Source organism: Ylistrum balloti, unplaced genomic scaffold (genome assembly GCF_031769215.1).
Source record: "Ylistrum balloti isolate Yb309-2 unplaced genomic scaffold, AGI_CSIRO_Ybal_v1 Utg371178, whole genome shotgun sequence".
NCBI lineage: Eukaryota > Metazoa > Mollusca > Bivalvia > Pectinida > Pectinidae > Ylistrum > Ylistrum balloti.
In genome coordinates this window covers 177670-202041 of record NW_026782642.1, presented here as the reverse complement: position 1 = coordinate 202041, position 24372 = coordinate 177670, and the positions used below count along the sequence as shown (strand labels likewise).

The window sequence follows — 24372 nt, the reverse complement described above, 5'->3', positions numbered from 1 at the left end:
AGTAAAGATTGACAGTTTTCTCAGGATGATATAACACAGTAAAGATTGACAGTTTTCTCAGGATGATATAACACAGTAAAGATTGACAGTTTTCTCAGGATGATATAACACAGTAAAGATTGACAGTTTTCTCAGGATGATATAACACAGTAAAGATTGACAGTTTTCTCAGGATGATATAACACAGTAAAGATTGACAGTTTTCTCAGGATGATACAACACAGTAAAGATTGACAGTTTTCTCAGGATGATATAACAGGGTAAAGATTGACAGTTTTCTCAGGATGATAAAACACAGTAAAGATTGACAGTTTTCTCAGGATGATAAAACACAGTAAAGATTGACAGTATTCTCAGCATGATAAAACACAGTAAAGATTGACAGTTTTCTCAGGATGATATAACACAGTAAAGATTGACAGTTTTCTCAGGATGATATAACACAGTAAAGATTGACAGTTTTCTCAGGATGATATAACACAGTAAAGATTGACAGTTTTCTCAGGATGATATAACACAGTAAAGATTGACAGTTTTCTCAGGATGATATAACACAGTAAAGATTGACAGTTTTCTCAGGATGATATAACACAGTAAAGATTGACAGTTTTCTCAGGATGATATAACACAGTAAAGATTGACAGTTTTCTCAGGATGATATAACACAGTAAAGATTGACAGTTTTCTCAGGATGATATAACACAGTAAAGATTGACAGTTTTCTCAGGATGATATAACACAGTAAAGATTGACAGTTTTCTCAGGATGATATAACACAGTAAAGATTGACAGTTTTCTCAGGATGATATAACACAGTAAAGATTGACAGTTTTCTCAGGATGATATAACACAGTAAAGATTGACAGTTTTCTCAGGATGATATAACACAGTAAAGATTGACAGTTTTCTCAGGATGATATAACACAGTAAAGATTGACAGTTTTCTCAGGATGATATAACACAGTAAAGATTGACAGTTTTCTCAGGGTGATATAACACAGTAAAGATTGACAGTTTTCTCAGGATGATATAACACAGTAAAGATTGACAGTTTTCTCAGGATGATATAACAGGGTAAAGATTGACAGTTTTCTCAGGATGATATAACACAGTAAAGATTGACAGTTTTCTCAGGATGATATAACACAGTAAAGATTGACAGTTTTCTCAGGATGATATAACACAGTAAAGATTGACAGTTTTCTCAGGATGATATAACACAGTAAAGATTGACAGTTTTCTCAGGATGATATAACAGGGTAAAGATTGACAGTTTTCTCAGGATGATATAACACAGTAAAGATTGACAGTTTTCTCAGGATGATATAACACAGACAGTTTTCTCAGGATGATATAACACAGTAAAGATTGACAGTTTTCTCAGGATGATATAACACAGTAAAGATTGACAGTTTTCTCAGGATGATATAACACAGTAAAGATTGACAGTTTTCTCAGGATGATATAACACAGTAAAGATTGACAGTTTTCTCAGGATGATATAACAGGGTAAAGATTGACAGTTTTCTCAGGATGATATAACACAGTAAAGATTGACAGTTTTCTCAGGATGATATAACACAGTAAAGATTGACAGTTTTCTCAGGATGATATAACACAGTAAAGATTGACAGTTTTCTCAGGATGATATAACACAGTAAAGATTGACAGTTTTCTCAGGATGATATAACACAGTAAAGATTGACAGTTTTCTCAGGATGATATAACACAGTAAAGATTGACAGTTTTCTCAGGATGATATAACAGGGTAAAGATTGACAGTTTTCTCAGGATGATATAACACAGTAAAGATTGACAGTTTTCTCAGGATGATATAACACAGTAAAGATTGACAGTTTTCTCAGGATGATATAACACAGTAAAGATTGACAGTTTTCTCAGGATGATATAACACAGTAAAGATTGACAGTTTTCTCAGGATGATATAACACAGTAAAGATTGACAGTTTTCTCAGGATGATATAACACAGTAAAGATTGACAGTTTTCTCAGGATGATATAACACAGTAAAGATTGACAGTTTTCTCAGGATGATATAACACAGTAAAGATTGACAGTTTTCTCAGGATGATATAACACAGTAAAGATTGACAGTTTTCTCAGGATGATATAACACAGTAAAGATTGACAGTTTTCTCAGGATGATACAACACAGTAAAGATTGACAGTTTTCTCAGGATGATATAACAGGGTAAAGATTGACAGTTTTCTCAGGGTGATATAACACAGTAAAGATTGACAGTTTTCTCAGGGTGATATAACACAGTAAAGATTGACAGTTTTCTCAGGATGATATAACACAGTAAAGATTGACAGTTTTCTCAGAATGATATAACACAGTAAAGATTGACAGTTTTCTCAGGATGATATAACACAGTAAAGATTGACAGTTTTCTCAGGATGATATAACACAGTAAAGATTGACAGTTTTCTCAGGATGATATAACACAGTAAAGATTGACAGTTTTCTCAGGATGATATAACACAGTAAAGATTGACAGTTTTCTCAGGATGATATAACACAGTAAAGATTGACAGTTTTCTCAGGATGATATAACACAGTAAAGATTGACAGTTTTCTCAGGATGATATAACACAGTAAAGATTGACAGTTTTCTCAGGATGATATAACACAGTAAAGATTGACAGTTTTCTCAGGATGATATAACAGGGTAAAGATTGACAGTTTTCTCAGGATGATATAACACAGTAAAGATTGACAGTTTTCTCAGGATGATATAACACAGTAAAGATTGACAGTTTTCTCAGGATGATATAACACAGTAAAGATTGACAGTTTTCTCAGGATGATATAACACAGTAAAGATTGACAGTTTTCTCAGGATGATATAACACAGTAAAGATTGACAGTTTTCTCAGGATGATATAACACAGTAAAGATTGACAGTTTTCTCAGGAAAGATTGATATAACACAGTAAAGATTGACAGTTTTCTCAGGATGATATAACACAGTAAAGATTGACAGTTTTCTCAGGATGATATAACACAGTAAAGATTGACAGTTTTCTCAGGATGATATAACACAGTAAAGATTGACAGTTTTCTCAGGATGATATAACACAGTAAAGATTGACAGTTTTCTCAGGATGATATAACACAGTAAAGATTGACAGTTTTCTCAGGATGATATAACACACAGTTTTCTCAAAGATATAACACAGTTGACAGTTTTCTCAGGATGATATAACACAGTAAAGATTGACAGTTTTCTCAGGATGATATAACACAGTAAAGATTGACAGTTTTCTCAGGATGATATAACACAGTAAAGATTGACAGTTTTCTCAGGATGATATAACAGGGTAAAGATTGACAGTTTTCTCAGGATGATAAAACACAGTAAAGATTGACAGTTTTCTCAGGATGATACAACACAGTAAAGATTGACAGTTTTCTCAGGAGGATATAACACAGTAAAGATTGACAGTTTTCTCAGGATGATATAACACAGTAAAGATTGACAGTTTTCTCAGGATGATACAACACAGTAAAGATTGACAGTTTTCTCAGGATGATATAACACAGTAAAGATTGACAGTTTTCTCAGGATGATATAACACAGTAAAGATTGACAGTTTTCTCAGGATGATATAACACAGTAAAGATTGACAGTTTTCTCAGGATGATATAACACAGTAAAGATTGACAGTTTTCTCAGGATGATATAACACAGTAAAGATTGACAGTTTTCTCAGGATGATATAACACAGTAAAGATTGACAGTTTTCTCAGGATGATAAAAACAGTAAAGATTGACAGTTTTCTCTGGATGATATAACACAGTAAAGATTGACAGTTTTCTCAGGATGATATAACACAGTAAAGATTGACAGTTTTCTCAGGATGATATAACACAGTAAAGATTGACAGTTTTCTCAGGATGATATAACACAGTAAAGATTGACAGTTTTCTCAGGATGATATAACACAGTAAAGATTGACAGTTTTCTCAGGATGATATAACACAGTAAAGATTGACAGTTTTCTCAGGATGATATAACACAGTAAAGATTGACAGTTTTCTCAGGATGATATAACACAGTAAAGATTGACAGTTTTCTCAGGATGATATAACACAGTAAAGATTGACAGTTTTCTCAGGATGATATAACACAGTAAAGATTGACAGTTTTCTCAGGATGATATAACACAGTAAAGATTGACAGTTTTCTCAGGATGATATAACACAGTAAAGATTGACAGTTTTCTCAGGAGGATATAACACAGTAAAGATTGACAGTTTTCTCAGGATGATATAACACAGTAAAGATTGACAGTTTTCTCAAAGATTGACAGTTTTCTCAGGATGATATAACACAGTAAAGATTGACAGTTTTCTCAGGATGATATAACACAGTAAAGATTGACAGTTTTCTCAGGATGATATAACACAGTAAAGATTGACAGTTTTCTCAGGATGATATAACACAGTAAAGATTGACAGTTTTCTCAGGATGATATAACACAGTAAAGATTGACAGTTTTCTCAGGATGATATAACACAGTAAAGATTGACAGTTTTCTCAGGATGATATAACACAGTAAAGATTGACAGTTTAACACAGTAAAGATTGACTCAGGATGATATAACACAGTAAAGATTGACAGTTTTCTCAGGATGATATAACACAGTAAAGATTGACAGTTTTCTCAGGATGATATAACACAGTAAAGATTGACAGTTTTCTCAGGATGATATAACACAGTAAAGATTGACAGTTTTCTCAGGATGATATAACACAGTAAAGATTGACAGTTTTCTCAGGATGATATAACAGGGTAAAGATTGACAGTTTTCTCAGGATGATATAACACAGTAAAGATTGACAGTTTTCTCAGGATGATATAACACAGTAAAGATTGACAGTTTTCTCAGGATGATATAACACAGTAAAGATTGACAGTTTTCTCAGGATGATATAACACAGTAAAGATTGACAGTTTTCTCAGGATGATATAACACAGTAAAGATTGACAGTTTTCTCAGGATGATATAACACAGTAAAGATTGACAGTTTTCTCAGGATGATATAACACAGTAAAGATTGACAGTTTTCTCAGGATGATATAACACAGTAAAGATTGACAGTTTTCTCAGGATGATATAACACAGTAAAGATTGACAGTTTTCTCAGGATGATATAACACAGTAAAGATTGACAGTTTTCTCAGGATATATAACACAGTAAAGATTGACAGTTTTCTCAGGATGATATAACACAGTAAAGATTGACAGTTTTCTCAGGATGATATAACACAGTAAAGATTGACAGTTTTCTCAGGATGATATAACACAGTAAAGATTGACAGTTTTCTCAGGATGATATATCACAGTAAAGATTGACAGTTTTCTCAGGATGATATAACACAGTAAAGATTGACAGTTTTCTCAGGATGATATAACACAGTAAAGATTGACAGTTTTCTCAGGATGATATAACAGGGTAAAGATAAAGATTGACAGTTTTCTCAGGATGATATAACAGGGTAAAGATTGACAGTTTTCTCAGGATGATATAACACAGTAAAGATTGACAGTTTTCTCAGGATGATATAACACAGTAAAGATTGACAGTTTTCTCAGGATGATATAACACAGTAAAGATTGACAGTTTTCTCAGGATGATATAACACAGTAAAGATTGACAGTTTTCTCAGGATGATATAACAGGGTAAAGATTGACAGTTTTCTCAGGATGATATAACACAGTAAAGATTGACAGTTTTCTCAGGATGATATAACACAGTAAAGATTGACAGTTTTCTCAGGATGATATAACACAGTAAAGATTGACAGTTTTCTCAGGATGATATAACACAGTAAAGATTGACAGTTTTCTCAGGATGATATAACACAGTAAAGATTGACAGTTTTCTCAGGATGATATAACACAGTAAAGATTGACAGTTTTCTCAGGATGATATAACACAGTAAAGATTGACAGTTTTCTCATATATAACACAGTAAAGATTGACAGTTTTCTCAGGATGATATAACACAGTAAAGATTGACAGTTTTCTCAGGATGATATAACACAGTAAAGATTGACAGTTTTCTCAGGATGATATAACACAGTAAAGATTGACAGTTTTCTCAGGATGATATAACACAGTAAAGATTGACAGTTTTCTCAGGATGATATAACACAGTAAAGATTGACAGTTTTCTCAGGATGATATAACACAGTAAAGATTGACAGTTTTCTCAGGATGATATAACACAGTAAAGATTGACAGTTTTCTCAGGATGATATAACACAGTAAAGATTGACAGTTTTCTCAGGATGATATAACACAGTAAAGATTGACAGTTTTCTCAGGATGATATAACACAGTAAAGATTGACAGTTTTCTCAGGATGATATAACACAGTAAAGATTGACAGTTTTCTCAGGATGATATAACACAGTAAAGATTGACAGTTTTCTCAGGATGATATAACAGGGTAAAGATTGACAGTTTTCTCAGGATGATATAATATAACACAGTAAAGATTGACAGTTTTCTCAGGATGATATAACACAGTAAAGATTGACAGTTTTCTCAGGATGATATAACACAGTAAAGATTGACAGTTTTCTCAGGATGATATAACACAGTAAAGATTGACAGTTTTCTCAGGATGATAAAACACAGTAAAGATTGACAGTTTTCTCAGGATGATATAACACAGTAAAGATTGACAGTTTTCTCAGGATGATATAACACAGTAAAGATTGACAGTTTTCTCAGGATGATATAACACAGTAAAGATTGACAGTTTTCTAAGGATGATATAAGACAGTAAAGATTGACAGTTTTCTCATGATGTGAAAACTGGGTAAAGATTGACAGTTTTCTCAGGATGATATAACACAGTAAAGATTGACAGTTTTCTCAGGATGATATAACACAGTAAAGATTGACAGTTTTCTCAGGATGATATAACACAGTAAAGATTGACAGTTTTCTCAGGATGATATAACACAGTAAAGATTGACAGTTTTCTCAGGATGATATAACACAGTAAAGATTGACAGATTTCTCAGGATGATATAACACAGTAAAGATTGACAGTTTTCTCAGGATGATATAACACAGTAAAGATTGACAGTTTTCTCAGGATGATATAACACAGTAAAGATTGACAGTTTTCTCAGGATGATATAACAGGGTAAAGATTGACAGTTTTCTCAGGATGATATAACACAGTAAAGATTGACAGTTTTCTCAGGATGATATAACACAGTAAAGATTGACAGTTTTCTCAGGATGATATAACACAGTAAAGATTGACAGTTTTCTCAGGATGATATAACACAGTAAAGATTGACAGTTTTCTCAGGATGATATAACACAGTAAAGATTGACAGTTTTCTCAGGATGATATAACACAGTAAAGATTGACAGTTTTCTCAGGATGATATAACACAGTAAAGATTGACAGTTTTCTCAGGATGATATAACACAGTAAAGATTGACAGTTTTCTCAGGATGATATAACACAGTAAAGATTGACAGTTTTCTCAGGATGATATAACACAGTAAAGATTGACAGTTTTCTCAGGATGATATAACACAGTAAAGATTGACAGTTTTCTCAGGATGATATAACACAGTAAAGATTGACAGTTTTCTCAGGATGATATAACACAGTAAAGATTGACAGTTTTCTCAGGATGATATAACACAGTAAAGATTGACAGTTTTCTCAGGATGATATAACACAGTAAAGATTGACAGTTTTCTCAGGATGATATAACACAGTAAAGATTGACAGTTTTCTCAGGATGATATAACACAGTAAAGATTGACAGTTTTCTCAGGATGATATAACACAGTAAAGATTGACAGTTTTCTCAGGATGATATAACACAGTAAAGATTGACAGTTTTCTCAGGATGATACAACACAGTAAAGATTGACAGTTTTCTCAGGATGATATAACACAGTAAAGATTGACAGTTTTCTCAGGATGATATAACACAGTAAAGATTGACAGTTTTCTCAGGATGATATAACACAGTAAAGATTGACAGTTTTCTCAGGATGATATAACACAGTAAAGATTGACAGTTTTCTCAGGATGATATAACACAGTAAAGATTGACAGTTTTCTCAGGATGATATAACACAGTAAAGATTGACAGTTTTCTCAGGATGATATAACACAGTAAAGATTGACAGTTTTCTCAGGATGATATAACACAGTAAAGATTGACAGTTTTCTCAGGATGATATAACACAGTAAAGATTGACAGTTTTCTCAGGATGATATAACACAGTAAAGATTGACAGTTTTCTCAGGATGATATAACACAGTAAAGATTGACAGTTTTCTCAGGATGATATAACACAGTAAAGATTGACAGTTTTCTCAGGATGATATAACACAGTAAAGATTGACAGTTTTCTCAGGATGATATAACACAGTAAAGATTGACAGTTTTCTCAGGATGATATAACACAGTAAAGATTGACAGTTTTCTCAGGATGATATAACAGGGTAAAGATTGACAGTTTTCTCAGGATGATATAACACAGTAAAGATTGACAGTTTTCTCAGGATGATATAACACAGTAAAGATTGACAGTTTTCTCAGGATGATATAACACAGTAAAGATTGACAGTTTTCTCAGGATGATATAACACAGTAAAGATTGACAGTTTTCTCAGGATGATATAACACAGTAAAGATTGACAGTTTTCTCAGGATGATATAACACAGTAAAGATTGACAGTTTTCTCAGGATGATATAACACAGTAAAGATTGACAGTTTTCTCAGGATGATATAACACAGTAAAGATTGACAGTTTTCTCAGGATGATATAACACAGTAAAGATTGACAGTTTTCTCAGGATGATATAACACAGTAAAGATTGACAGTTTTCTCAGGATGATATAACACAGTATTGACAGTTTTCTCAGATATGACAGTAAAGATTTCTCAGGATGATATAACACAGTAAAGATTGACAGTTGATATAACACAGTAAAGATTGACAGTTTTCTTGATAAACACAGTAAAGAGATGATATAACAGGGTAAAGATTGACAGTTTTCTCAGGATGATATAACACAGTTTTCTCAGTAAAGATTGACAGTTTTCTCAGGATGATATAACACAGTAAAGATTGACAGTTTTCTCAGGATGATATAACACAGTAAAGATTGACAGTTTTCTCAGGATGATATAACACAGTAAAGATTGACAGTTTTCTCAGGATGATATAACACAGTAAAGATTGACAGTTTTCTCAGGATGATATAACACAGTAAAGATTGACAGTTTTCTCAGGATGATATAACACAGTAAAGATTGACAGTTTTCTCAGGATGATATAACACAGTAAAGATTGACAGTTTTCTCAGGATGATATAACACAGTAAAGATTGACAGTTTTCTCAGGATGATATAACACAGTAAAGATTGACAGTTTTCTCAGGATGATATAACACAGTAAAGATTGACAGTTTTCTCAGGATGATATAACAGGGTAAAGATTGACAGTTTTCTCAGGATGATATAACACAGTAAAGATTGACAGTTTTCTCAGGATGATATAACAGGGTAAAGATTGACAGTTTTCTCAGGATGATATAACACAGTAAAGATTGACAGTTTTCTCAGGATGATATAACACAGTAAAGATTGACAGTTTTCTCAGGATGATATAACAGGGTAAAGATTGACAGTTTTCTCAGGATGATATAACACAGTAAAGATTGACAGTTTTCTCAGGATGATATAACACAGTAAAGATTGACAGTTTTCTCAGGATGATATAACACAGTAAAGATTGACAGTTTTCTCAGGATGATATAACACAGTAAAGATTGACAGTTTTCTCAGGATGATATAACACAGTAAAGATTGACAGTTTTCTCAGGATGATATAACACAGTAAAGATTGACAGTTTTCTCAGGATGATATAACAGGGTAAAGATTGACAGTTTTCTCAGGATGATATAACAGGGTAAAGATTGACAGTTTTCTCAGGATGATATAACACAGTAAAGATTGACAGTTTTCTCAGGATGATATAACAGGGTAAAGATTAACAGTTTTCTCAGGATGATATAACACAGTAAAGATTGACAGTTTTCTCAGGATGATATAACAGGGTAAAGATTGACAGTTTTCTCAGGATGATATAACACAGTAAAGATTGACAGTTTTCTCAGGATGATATAACACAGTAAAGATTGACAGTTTTCTTGATATAACACAGTAAAGATTGACAGTTTTCTCAGGATGATATAACAGGGTAAAGATTGACAGTTTTCTCAGGATGATATAACACAGTAAAGATTGACAGTTTTCTCAGGATGATATAACAGGGTAAAGATTGACAGTTTTCTCAGGATGATATAACACAGTAAAGATTGACAGTTTTCTCAGGATGATATAACACAGTAAAGATTGACAGTTTTCTCAGGATGATATAACAGGGTAAAGATTGACAGCTTTTTCAGGATGATATAACACAGTAAAGATTGACAGTTTTCTCAGGATGATATAACACAGTAAAGATTGACAGTTTACTCAGGATGATATAACACAGTAAAGATTGACAGTTTACTCAGGATGATATAACAGGGTAAAGATTGACAGCTTTTTCAGGATGATATAACACAGTAAAGATTGACAGTTCTTTCTGAGGTAGGTACATGATTTACCTGAGAATGATTCCTGGTGCCATAAAGTTTGTGAAGCTGGGATCTAGTGTGCCATATATTGGCTCTTCCAACTGAAAGTAGAGTAAAAATAATTTAACTCTAAAAATAGACAGGCAAAGGGAAACAACTGAATGTCAATTCCAGCTCCTGAGGTGCATAATCTTACATATTTTCAGCCTACATTAAAAATCCACTTCACATTGAAAGTATTGTTTTTTATTTTTCATGACTGACTGTTCACTAGATAAAAGCGTCCATCTTTATATTAAGAGTTTCCTTAGTTTTTTGGTATTTTAACATTTTTTTATTACCTTGACTGGTAGCTGTGCAAGGTCTGGATTCTGACCTATCATAGACAATAATAACCTGGAAAAATTTTCAAAGGCAAGGGTGACTTTTTCCTGTAGCATCACAGCTATCTGTTGATCTAAAATACAAAACAGAAGGACAGGATCACAATCTTCTGTATATGTACACGTCATTACACTAGAACTGTACTTATCTGACGATACATGTGGTAATATACTGATCACTCTTTCATAGTAAAACTGCATTTATACCTTTAACACCAATATTGATATCTATAACCAGCCATCCATGTTTGGAATCAGTCTTACTGTGTAATAAATAAAGTATTATTTGTATAAAATCTTATTTGAAGACATGTCATTAAATCAATCATCTTTATTATTTTTTTACCATTTCTATTTTTTATTTCTCATTTTGTTTTTTTGTTTTTACATAAGAAACAAATAAACAAAATAAAGCCACCCTCAGATTATCAATACATGATTCATACTTGGGCGAAACTTTCTTCTTTTCAATTTTAAAAAACAGGCCAACTTTTCATTCAGTTCATTAAGAGTTTTTTAGTATTAGGTAAAGCTAATTTAAATACCAGGTAGTATGTTTCATGTATATACGGTCATATATATATATATTATAGCAAAGCAGACACAAAAATCAAAAGTTGGAAATAAGTATATCGTATTTTATTTATTTAGAGAGAAAGAAAATGTACATATATATACTAGATAAAACTATATAAATATTAATCTACTCATTCTGACACTCAGTCTGATATTAAGGCAATTTTCATTTGTGTAAAAAAAAAAAAACGAGAAAAAAAAAGAAGATCACATAAGTGTTAAAATTTGATATGTTCAACATCCAACTTTAACTGTGCATTTTCCACAGAAAAAGTATGTTGTATAATGTTTGTAACAACTAAATTTGGGATAAAGTTTCAGATCTGACTTAAGCAAGGAATACTACATGATAGCATTTATAAATAATCATTTTTTAAAGGAATTCTGAAATGAGGAATATGCAGAGGAAATTTAAACTCACTTGTCATATCTAGGTAGAGTTTGATTGTACTGCCTTCCAGGGTACTGTTATTTATAGCAGAACCGTTGCTGAAACTGTAAGTGAAGACATTAATATAACCACAAACAACAGCATATAAATCTTAAATGAGTATCCATTTCATATGAAATTTCATGTTTGTGAGATTTGGCGAACAAAACTTTAAACTTATCAGGAAATCACAGTTAAGATACTTTTTATGACTTATACTTTAATAGCTTTTGACATGAAATGGTGCAGTGCAAAATCAAAGAAAGGCTCGACTTTGTTGCACCAGTTTCAATTCATGCTGCTTGAATGTCGTCGTCCCAATGACACCACAATCAATTTCTGACTGGTGCAGTCAATGAAAACTGCCCCTGGGTATATATACACTAGTGATATAATCCCTGGATAATAGGCAGCTTATGTGATGAAAAAGAAGAAGTAAAAAGTATATGAAAAATGTATCAGTTTGAGAGTTTCTCTATCCGAGTATAGTAATATGTTAGAAATGGATTTCAATGCATTGATCTTTAATATGAAGTGGAAATTAGTTTGCTTTGTTTTGTGTTTACATAGATTTTTGTCCTTTTAACAACCACACCAGGACAAGTGTCGAGAACGAAACCAAAAGTATTTTTCTACCCAGAGTTATCCCATCCCTAGCAACCACTGGATATATACTGAAGTATATAAGAATATATTATTCCCTGGGGCTTTTATCCTTACCGTGTAATCAGATCTACTGTAAAGTTTTCTCCTATAGTCATCAGGCCCCAGGCTTTACCGTCTTTCACACAATCCCGAGCTGATTCTATATCACTGAACATCACCTATAAATATTTGATTACATTTCACAAACAAATGTAAGACTTCTTTCAAATTACAAAAAAATTAATTATTATTTTGAATAAATGGAGTTTCATATGAGAATATTTTTCCCTAAGATATCAAAAGCATTACAAATGTTCTCTCCGATTTTGAAAGCCATTGCCAGGGGACTTAAAGACATGGTTTAAATTAAAGGCAAAGAGAGGATGCTTGTTGCCTCAAGAAAAAATGGAAAAACACTAAAAGACATGTAAATTGGCATAAGGAGAAAGAGCAAAAATAAGACTAAAAATTGGTCATCAGACACACTATTTTAACACAATAGGTTTAAGAAATTCAAAGTGTTGTTAAGTCATATATATTTGTGGGACTTAATTCGTAATATTTAAAAATAAAGCCACTATTTCATAGATATTCAATTTCTTGAATAAATCTATAAAAATGTACTTATACTAGTAATGACAGTTCATGGACATATGAACACAATGATTCAGTGTACCCACATAATTGATAAAAAACAACCACAATGATAAATTGTGTTACAGAATTACACAAATTTTAAATAAAAAACAACCTATTATTCACCATATGTTTTCAATACATAAATGCTATGCATTGTTGGCATGGCAATATTCAATGTTACAATGACATCACATTTTCTTCCTTTTTACTTTATTTAATCAGTTGTGATAATAGGGTGAATTTACCTTTCTCCTTCTCTTACGTCTATATCAGATATCATACCTTATCTATAGTGTTGTTGTCGAGAGACTGGATAAAAAGATGGCTGAATCCTAGTGCCGATGTCTCATTATTAAAAATGGCCACCTTCAGATTATACGGGTCTCCTCCGATACACAAACAGAACAGGACAATCTGTATTGATGGTAATATAAACTCAAACAGAAGGAACCTAGAATTAAAACAAAGTTTACAGCTGACTCATTTTAGTATCAACTCAAACAGACAGAACCTAGAGCAAAAACAAAGATTCATTTTAGTATAACCTCAAACAGACGGGACATAGAGTTAAAACAAAGTTTACAACAAAGACTCATTTTAGTATAACCTCAAACAGACGGAACCTAGAGTTAAAACAAAGTTTACAACAAAGACTCATTTTGGTATAAACTCAAACAGATGAAACCCTGTGTAAAATTGAGGTATACAACAAAGACTCATTTTGGTATAAACTCACACAGATGAAACCCTGTGTAAAATTGAGGTATACAACAAAGACTCATTTTGGTATAAACTCAAACAGATGAAACCCTGTGTAAAATTGAGGTATACAACAAAGAATCATTTTAAAATTGGGTATACAACAAAGATAATCAACTCAAACAGATGAAACCCTGTGTAAAATTGAGGTATACAACAAAGACTCATTTTGGTATAAACTCAAACAGATGAAACCCTGTGTAAAATTGAGGTATACAACAAAGACTCATTTTGGTATAAACTCAAACAGATGAAACCCTGTGTAAAATTGAGGTATACAACAAAGACTCATTTTATTATCCTAATGGTTAACAAAATATTGACAATTATTGATGAATTTCTTTCTACGTGAACTCACCCAATATTCCGCTTCATCAATGTTAAGTTTTTCAGAAACTGAGCGACAATGTTTTTGCCACTAGGAAGGCCACAGTTACACCTTCTGGCTGAATGTGGCTCCACATCTTTGTCTGTTTTAAAGTATATACAAAGTCTCTTACTGTTAAAAAAGAACTTCAACATTCAAAAATTTCACTTTCAGAGGTTGGTCATTTTAAAACGAGAACAAATTCAAATTATACATCAATTCTGCGTTTGAGTTTAATGTGATATTTCTTTATTTAAAACACTAAAATTAAAACATTTCCAACATTTAGCAAAACCAATCGGGAAATGAGCTGTGAATTATAACTGTAATCTGTGAAGTCAAACATCAGCAGAAATACCGCTCAAACACAAGGCACACTTGCCATCTTTCTTTAACAAAAAGTGGAAAAAAACTAATGGCTGATTTGAATTTAACTCCACTATTCCCACAAATCTGATTGGATTATAACAAAAAATTGATATGCATACATATATGATCTATATGAATGTCTTCGCTGAATGCCACGCTGTTAGCATTGTTAGCCAGAAGTGGAGTTCTCTCCCCTACCCCGGTAGATCCTGTCTGCATCACATGAACCTATATACAAAAACAACATGATTACATATATGAAAGACAGGTATTTGAACCAATGTGAAAAAGAAGAAATTCATTCCAGCAAGCAACTTGTTAACATTCATGACTGCCAGGATTTCATCACTGAGATAAAGATTTTAAACACATATGACTCCCTAAGGAAGCAGTACATGAGTTTGTCCGTGTGACCTTGGATAATACTTTTGCTCATTAGATTACCACATTATAAAGGTTTTAATAAAAATTTCAAAAATAAATCTTTGCTAAAATTGGTCATGTCATGATGAAGTGGATAATGTGAGGTATCATATGCTTCAGAACAATGTCTATGCAATCTATTGGAGGTAACTGTTTGGACAGTCTCGAATCTGTGTCTTCACACCAAAAACCAGCTTTACAGGAAGTGAAATTTTCAAAGTGTTTGCATGTGGTCATGTTCTGAAGGATTTCTAAGTTGGAATTTGCTGAAATGTAAGTAATTTGTTACCATGGCATTGTTGTTAATTTTAAGACATTTGTTCAGAAATTATTTTCTTATAAGATTGTAGTGTTAGTTGGAATTTGCAGTATTTTTGAATTTTTGAGTTGGTAACCATGGCAATAACATGTCAGAAATCAAAGGAAATTGTTTATTTACACAATTTCTATTTCTCTACTACAATGTAAATGTTATGTAGTTTACAAATATATATATATATATAGATGTAAGGATATATTTTTATAACCAAACTGCAATATCTGTAAATCACAAACATAATCAATGATTTTAGGAAAAATGCAAATTAACTGTTTCCTGCTACATAAACCATGAAAGAAGGACAAAAATATTCTTTTGTCCTGAAGATGAAACACCGTTATCCAAGCATGCTTGTTGTCACATAGTTATTTGAGACTTTGGGTAAGAAAGAAGGATTAATTTGAAGATTTCAAATTACTGGACTCCAGTGACCTTGAAAGTGGATGCAGTTCTAACCATTAAACAAAATATGAAGCCTTCCCAAATATGCCATTTGCCATATACAAGTTTTGTGACTCGGGGATTTTATGATAATTACGAAGAAATTGTTTGAAGATTTTAAAAAAATGTTGACCCCTGTGACCTTGCAAGCCCTTTATATCATGATTGAGGGGCTACGAGAAGTTCACACAGGACTGTCGGACATTACAACCAGACATGAACTCACTTGACTTTTTGACATTTACCTGTATGCTAAAAGTCAGCTTTGTTCTTGATGTCATAAGAAACTATTAAGGACAAAGTTAAAAAAAAAAGTTAAAAAGTCTCACCTTTCTAACATCATCACTTTCATCCATATTGTCATTTTGGCAAAGTTTCAGGAAAACAGCTTCCAGACTCTGCAAGAGGAGAAAACAGGATGCCATAAGTCCATGGTATAAAAATATTAAAAAGAATTCATGGCTCTGTACCCAGTAAGGAGGGATCTTTTTCAAGGTGGCGGAGGATGATGACCACTAAATTCTGTTTAGGCTACAAAGTCTCTTGTTTATGAACACAATCTAATCAGGACAAGTACCACGCTAAATTCAGAAATACTTATAGTTAGTGTTTATAGCTTCTAACAATGGTAGAAGAATTTCCCATCATTTAAGACCTATCCATAATCAAATTTAGTCTGATTTTTGGAATCTGTCTAATTTTTTTCTGTCAAAGTTGCTACGTATTTTTCGAGGATCAGTTCCTAACGTAAACAAAATTGTTTACCCTTTTTTTGTAAATAGCAAACAACATCAGAACAATATAACTTCAGAGCATATGTGATAAGTGTGTCTCCCTCACAATTAAAATAAACGTTAGACTGCTTAAATATATTCATACAAGTAAAAGCTCAAGACAAAATACTTCATAGCCAAATTCATCAGTTTGTCAAACTCTGTGAAAGGTTCACAATTATTTATGACTTGAACTGCAAAAACAAGTATTGTAATGTAAATTTGGAGGAATTCTGAGTTTGATCTGGTACTTGTGATAGCAAATTTTAATTCTAAAAATCCAAGATGGTCTCCTGTCAGCCATTTTATTTTAGTATACAAATCAAGAAAAAAGAAATAAACATGCATAATTAGCTAGGGATCAAGGAAAACCTACATATGAAATCTAGAAATGATCCTTCCAGCACCCCTCAAGAAACAAAGATACAATGTAACAACAAATATGTAAGAATGGACGATAGAACAGACTAGCAATGTCAGAAGATGATAGTACACCATCTAAGGATAGGATCAAACTTCTTACTGGATCGTTTAATTAACTGATTGAAACAACACAAAATGCACTTTTTCTGAACAGTTTGCTGGCTGAAAGGATATCAGCACCTAGGTTTCCTTACATCAATGTGATGATTTTGTATCAAAGTGTTTGGTTCCTCCTCTGCCAACAAACGACCTCCTCTCATCAATCCTACCTAAAATGGAAACAAAATCTCGCATGAAAGGATAACTCTAGATCAGAGATCTTATTCATAATTAAATCTTAATTGGTATTTACAAATGGCTGTACAGATTTAAATTCACACAGTAAAAATAAGACTCCTAACTGAGTGAGAGAGAACCAACATTCCAATTGTCTTCAGTAAGTTGGATCAGAAATCAAAGATAGACCCCCAACAGTTTTCAATAGAGCCCTATCAAGCTCAAACAAGGAATCAAGACGTTGATTCTCAATCTTCTATGTCACTTAAATATACACAGGCAATAAGCACCATTTTACATAAATCTTGAGCCATCTACACAGGATCTAACATCACTAAACAACATTTCTAGTTCACAGTTAAAACCTTTATATTGTATACTGGTACATATACCCCTGGCTGTTAATAGGATGTTAAACAAACAATGAACTAAACCAGCACATACCGTGTTGGCCTGTCTTGCCTCCTCTATGTAATGGGTGGTGATGATTATTGTTGTCTTTAAGCCATCGTGTCCAGCTATTTTTACCAAATGTTCCCAAATCCTAATAAAGTAAATAGAATCAGTTAAGAATATGTTATTTTTCATAAGACTTTGTGACACTGTGGGAACATACAGACAAGCCTGTCTAATGAGGCCACTCCATAGAAAAGTGACCTTTGTACACAGGTGGCCTTAATGTAGAGGTCCACTTACAATGAATTGCATTACAGAGGAAACCAAAACAGCAGTCTTTATACACAGGTGGCCTTAATGTAGAGGTTCAATTACAATGAATTTCGTTACAGAGGAAACCAAAACAGCAGTCTTTATACACAGTAACATTTGAATTGCATTACACAGGGAACCAAAATTGTAACATTTAAACAGAGGTGGCCTTTGTATAGAGGTTCAATTACTATGAATTGCATTACACAAGGAATCAAAAAGTGACCTTTATACACAGGTAGACTTTATGACAATTTTTACAGTATTTGCCCCTCCTCCATGACAGAAACTTGCAGCAGTCTATGTAAGAACAGATCAATGGTTACAGTTTAAGACAACATTAATAGGTTCATACTACAAATACAGTGTCTATGAGAACAATTACCATAATAAATGTTGTTGTGAGAACACCTGTTAACTGTTACAGATATCATGAGAACAACTTCTAATGTAAAAAGTAATATAATATCTGTGAAAGCCTTTTAAACAGATAACTGTGTAGTGTATTTCTTGTATCAATAGTGCTTTGCCTGTCTCTATAATTACCTTTCTCTTAGAAGAGGATCCACACCCACTGTTGGTTCATCTAGAATCAGAAGTTCTGGCTCATGTAAAAGTGCGACTGCAAATGACACACGCCTTTTCTGTCCTCCACTGTTTAACAGAAATGCTAACTATTGAAATTTAAGCTTAAAATGGAACTTTAAATATCAGAAAATCTACATATTCCTTTTGATAAAATTAATCTTTATATAAATAATGTTTTATATATAGTGTACATACATGTAATGTAAGATTCTCATGATTACAAAAACAATATGATAATGTCATTACCATGACACTCCATGCATAATGTTCTGGTAAAATTTATCAATACATTCTTAACAGAAAGATAGTAAGCTAAAATAACGAAACCAAAGATACACAGAAAGAGATTGGCATGATAAAGAGGGGATTTCCCCGAGGACACAACGATAGAAAAGGGAAAGATATATATTCTTAGCAGTGAAAAGAGAACATTAAAATGGGAGGATTATTCTGGGAGGAATAATAGGAAAGGAGCAAAGAGAACGGGATAAAGCATGGAGTATGTTGGAGCAGGGTTTATAAGGACAGATAATGACACATGGAGACTAACCTTATCTAACTGCAAAAACACCCTCTCCTCTTCCTTCTTGTCCACAATTTAGCCCCCCACTTCTTCCTCCCTGCCCATAAATGAGCCCCCCTCCCCTTCCTCCCTGCCCACAAATAAGCCCCCCTCCCCTTCCTCCTTGCCCATAAATAAGCCCCACCTCCTCTTTCTCCCTGCCCATAAATAAGTCCCCCTCCTCTTCCTCTTTGCCCATAATTAAGCCCCCCTCCCCTTCCTCCCTGCCCACAAATAAGCCCCCTCCCCGTCCTCCCTGCCCACAAATAAGCCCCCCCTCCCCTTCCTCCCTGCCCATAAATAAGCCCCACCTCCTCTTTCTCCCTGCCCACAAATAAGCCCCCTCCCCGTCCTCCCTGCCCATAAATAAGCCCCCTTTTCCATTTTAGCTGATTACTAAAATAGTAACCTAAAACTAGATCACAAACTATCCCTCTGAAATCTTTAATACTATCTGGTAACTTTTTTTCTATAAGACAGGGTTGGTGGGGGTGGGGGAGGGTGTAGAGGAGGGGGCTTATTTGATATAGTATGTAACTACCTTAGTGAATCCACTATCCTGCCCTGATCAGGAAGAGTGAGAAACTGAAGGAGAAATATAATCCTGTCATTTATCTGATCTTTTGTCATTCCATGGATACGACCAAAGTAGAAAAGCGTCTCTCTGATGGTCATCTTGTTGAACAAGGCCATTTCCTGTCAAAACAAAACTCAGCATAGAAATATGTCATGTCTGTAATCATATATATTAACCCAATAGTCAATCAAACTTCCAGCATAAAGTGTAATAGTTAGAGAGACATATGAGTGTCATTCCAGGATATGAACACCTGACTGCCAAACTAGGAATACCATAAAGTTGATTATTTTCCTGTGTCAAATTTTTCTCAACTTTCTTTTAAAGCCATAAAATTATATTCCTTCAAATCAAACATCTTGTTATCTGGATTTAACAGTACATTACATACACACTTGTTTCATTATTTGATGAATTAAATTTTCCCAATCATGTTAATGTACCGCAAAATAGTGAAAATCCCCCCCTCCACCAAAAAAACAAAAAACAAAAAACAAAAAAAAAACAAAAAACAAAAAAACCCCACCTTAACTGTAATTCATCTTACCAAGTTGTAGGTATGAAAGATACATCAGAGTGGTCTAGACATGTCATACTTACTTGTGGCATGTATCCCACCAGACGCCCAAGTATCCCATGTCCTCTTATCCCCTGGTTTTCCCCTAGAACCACAAGGTTACCACTATCTACAGAGAGTCTGCCAACAATACATCGCAGCAAGGTTGTCTTCCCACATCCACTCGGTCCCAGCAAACCATATCTGTAAATACAATGAATAAGGTGACTCATTTAGAAACAACAATCCTTCAATCCTGTATACAGCTAGGTCTCCTGTCTGTAAAATTTCAATTTAAACTTTGATAAAAGTGACCATACACATTTCAAAACATTTTAACAGTAATACTATGAAAGTGGGAAAAGGTTATTCATTTAAACTAACTTGATAGCCTCTGATCCTGCCATGCTTAAACTTTATTCAGAACACTTTGTTCTAAGATCTGAACACATTTGGCAGCTGTAACCAAAAGTAGGTCAAGGTCATTCATTTGACAGCTAAAGCCATTCATTCATTAACAGTCTTCACCTATGGAAGCTAATAGACAAATACCAAGATCATGAGTTTCTTGTTTATAATGCGATAGTTTTAAAAAAAGTCTAGGATTCCAATATATGAATCCCAAAAATCACAGAGTATATGCAACTTCCTAGAGACCTAACCTTTTCCTTATTCTCAACATGCATCACTTACATGAAGACCTTGACCTTTCTCGGTTTCAATATATGCCATCGAGACAAACTTACCTTTAAATATTCTCAACAAACACAGCTTACAAGAAAAAGTTAGCCTTTCCTCATTCTCAACATAAAACACCTGCATGGGGACCTTGACCTTCCTATCCAAATTCTCAACAAACACCATCTACGAGAAGACTTGATTTTTCCTTATTTTCATTCACATACTTTACTTTCGATGATACCTTCATATACACTGAAGTCGTAACTACTATTAGATATCAACACTTACATAGTTCCCCTCCGTACAGTAACAGCTAGGTTTTGGAGAACCGGGTCCTCCTTTTTTCCATAGCGCTTACACAATCCCCTTGCCCAGACAGCATATTCTTGTGACCGAGTGGTGCCTCGCCCAGTCATAACCTGACAGGATGAAGAAATTGATACAAATATGTTTACAGTAGAAAAATGACATGCTCAAACATTTTATAGAAATGAGATAAAACTATTTATCACAAAGGGAGAGAATAGGGTGAAGCAGCATTACTACTTAATGAAGGTGAATTACTAAGTCAATGTGATGATACTTTACAGTTGCTTTAAATTCTATTAATTGACAACTGGGCCATTTAAGGATGTGTGTGGTTTAGGTGGTGAAGGCAAGCCAGAGTTCTTAGAGGAAACCCACAAACCTGCAGCCAGCACCAGACTGTCCCAACGTAAGCCTCAATCCCATACCCCAGAGGTAGAGGGTTTGTGATAAAGATGGTTAGGTGATTTAACCACTGTGATGATACAGTTGACCTTGTTACCTCGATTTTCTTGAACTCAAAGACCCCTTTTAATTCACAGTATTTCTGTCCCAGCTAAACTTTTTAACAAATATTCAATCTCGCTTAAATCAAATACTTCGATAACTCAAAGTTTTCCAACAGTCTCCCTTACTTTGAAATATTGAAGTTCAACTGTATATGTTGTCAGGTGCCACCATTTGTTTTTTGTTATAGTATGGAAGGATTTAAATGAAGTCAAACAAAAAATATTTCCTGTTTGTGATAACCATGCATATACCTACCTAGCCTAATATCTCCTGTCTACCTTCAGGGCTCTCACACACCATTTTGGGACTGGGGCCTGGGGCCCTTGGAATTGAGAAAAATAGCTGTGTTTTCCTTAGAATTGGGAAAACATGGGGTCTAAATTAGGAAAAAAAAAGATACTATTTTGCATTGGGAATCCGGCCCCAAATCTGGCAGATCAAGAGCCCTGACCTTTAACCTTTTTATAACAATTTTCAATGAAGTACTGTTGAAAGTCAAGATTCCTCTCCAATATACACCTTATAAAATTATTTGTTAAAATCAATTTTTGCCTACCTACCTTTATAGCTGCTTATTCCAATTTTTTTGAAACATGTTACAGGGAAAATTATATCTTTTTTTGGACCTAGAGACATTTACATCTTATAAGGGAAGGTAATTTATGAATTGGGAAGGCAATCAGCTTGTCTTGAAGGCTGTTAATATCTACCAACATTTTCATTTTTCACCTAAACGAGTTATACATCATGACTGATATTGGGTAGGGGTATAACAAAATAGAATTGAATTTACCGAAATGGGGAGAAATTGTGACTTTAATAGGCTTTGTTTGCTGAGAGCCAACATAGCACTACCTTCATTGTTGATATATGTAATAGCAGTTTATATGTCAAACAATTCTAAAACTAGTATTTCAAATGTTGAAAGTCAGAATGCCTTCAGACCTTTAACTTTACTTCCTCAAACGTAAATGAAACTTCGCACTTACTAATTAAGTCACTCACTATAAAATAGGGAGATATCATGTCCTAGATATTTACACTTCCCTATTAAAACTGGACCTTAAACTCGTGATCTAGAGTTCAATGGACGTGCATAAACCTACCTTCAGCAGCCTTGCAATATGTTTTAATGAGTCAATTTATCTTGATTTTAGATGAATTAATTAAATTTTGGCTTGGACTGGTCTATGGTGATCTTTTATACATAAAAACGACGATGACCTCGTTACTCGGAGCGTAAAGTCTGACTCTTAATTGAAGTGATTACGTAACTGTTGAACTAACAAAGCTAGCCTAGTGTTTATTGTTACGTAGCACTGCGTTTGCAGATCCCGTGCAAAGTACCCTCCAAGAACCATAATAAATTACTGACCTGGATCATCTCAGTGAGAATTTTGTTTTCTCCAGTCTGATTGTTTTTGCTGTTGTTATTGTTGTGTATAGGACATCCGGAATAAACAGATAAACCCGGTTAAGCCTACAGGATGTTGTTTTATCATGTCTAATCTTAAAACCGTATGGGTTGTAATATCCGTAATTTAAGTTCCCGATAGTAATTTCCAGCTTTCCCGACCTTCGTGGTAAGTACTTATATGTCATTGTCGATTCGATGTTCAAATGCTCGAATTCCATATAACGGAATAAATTTTGATAAATGAAGGAAAACACATAACACGGAATGTTAAGAACGGCAGTTTAAAGAATAAATAAATTGAACGGACGTTTTGTTTGTCGTCATGTTTTTTTAATCATATTTCTACAAATATGCGTGTTTGATGGCCAACACAATTCCGTTTGCCTTTGGAGAACTATACACTATTTTATTCGACATGTGATATTAGAACATCAGAGGCGGAACAATAATGTATGCTTGTATGCTTAAACATACACTCGAATTCCATTGAGATATATTTGCCCTACTTTTTTAACCTTATTGCGCCCCTAGACCCCCTAAACCGGGGCTGCGCCCTTGGATCCTCTCTTGAAAGCATACTCTCTTAAAAATGTTTTGCTACGCCACTGAACATATCATCTACGGAGCAGAATATGTTTAACACTTTGTCCCGAAATGTGTGTATATATATATATATGTATATTTACTTACTGTTTTGTGGAAATCCCTTGGTTCCCGCCATATCCTCGTTTTATCTCGCTTAAATAGCAGAAGTCAAGTAAAACAAATCAGTTTCACCAAGAGATATTGACGATTCACGAAAAAAGGCAAGGTTCAATTTCATCTAATGAACAGTTACATTTACCCAATATCCGTCATCTGTCAACTTCGTATTGATGTCGATACGATTTTGTACAAAGTTATCTTAAGTACCCGAGGGTGAAGGGGTCACACCTAGGTCACAAGAGCAGAATTAGTAGAAACATTT

General features: G+C 33.7%; 1 protein-coding gene across 1 annotated transcript in view; it reads right to left on the bottom strand.

Moving 5' to 3' along the window:
• LOC132561212 (ABC transporter G family member 20-like) overlaps window positions 1-23439 on the bottom strand; it is a 31185-nt gene extending 7746 nt beyond the window's left edge. The window contains exons 1-15 of the mRNA XM_060225942.1: window positions 23364-23439; window positions 21461-21591; window positions 20536-20695; window positions 19900-20054; window positions 18755-18862; window positions 17945-18044; window positions 17419-17493; window positions 16358-16426; window positions 14965-15073; window positions 14468-14579; window positions 13633-13801; window positions 12787-12890; window positions 12058-12131; window positions 11019-11134; window positions 10708-10778 (exon numbers count right to left, since the gene is read on the bottom strand). Coding sequence (XP_060081925.1) covers window positions 10708-10778; window positions 11019-11134; window positions 12058-12131; window positions 12787-12890; window positions 13633-13801; window positions 14468-14579; window positions 14965-15073; window positions 16358-16426; window positions 17419-17493; window positions 17945-18044; window positions 18755-18862; window positions 19900-20054; window positions 20536-20695; window positions 21461-21591; window positions 23364-23372 — 1562 coding nt within the window. The 5' untranslated portion in view covers window positions 23373-23439. The remainder of the gene's footprint in view (window positions 1-10707; window positions 10779-11018; window positions 11135-12057; window positions 12132-12786; window positions 12891-13632; window positions 13802-14467; window positions 14580-14964; window positions 15074-16357; window positions 16427-17418; window positions 17494-17944; window positions 18045-18754; window positions 18863-19899; window positions 20055-20535; window positions 20696-21460; window positions 21592-23363) is intronic.
• Window positions 23440-24372: the final 933 nt, after the last annotated feature.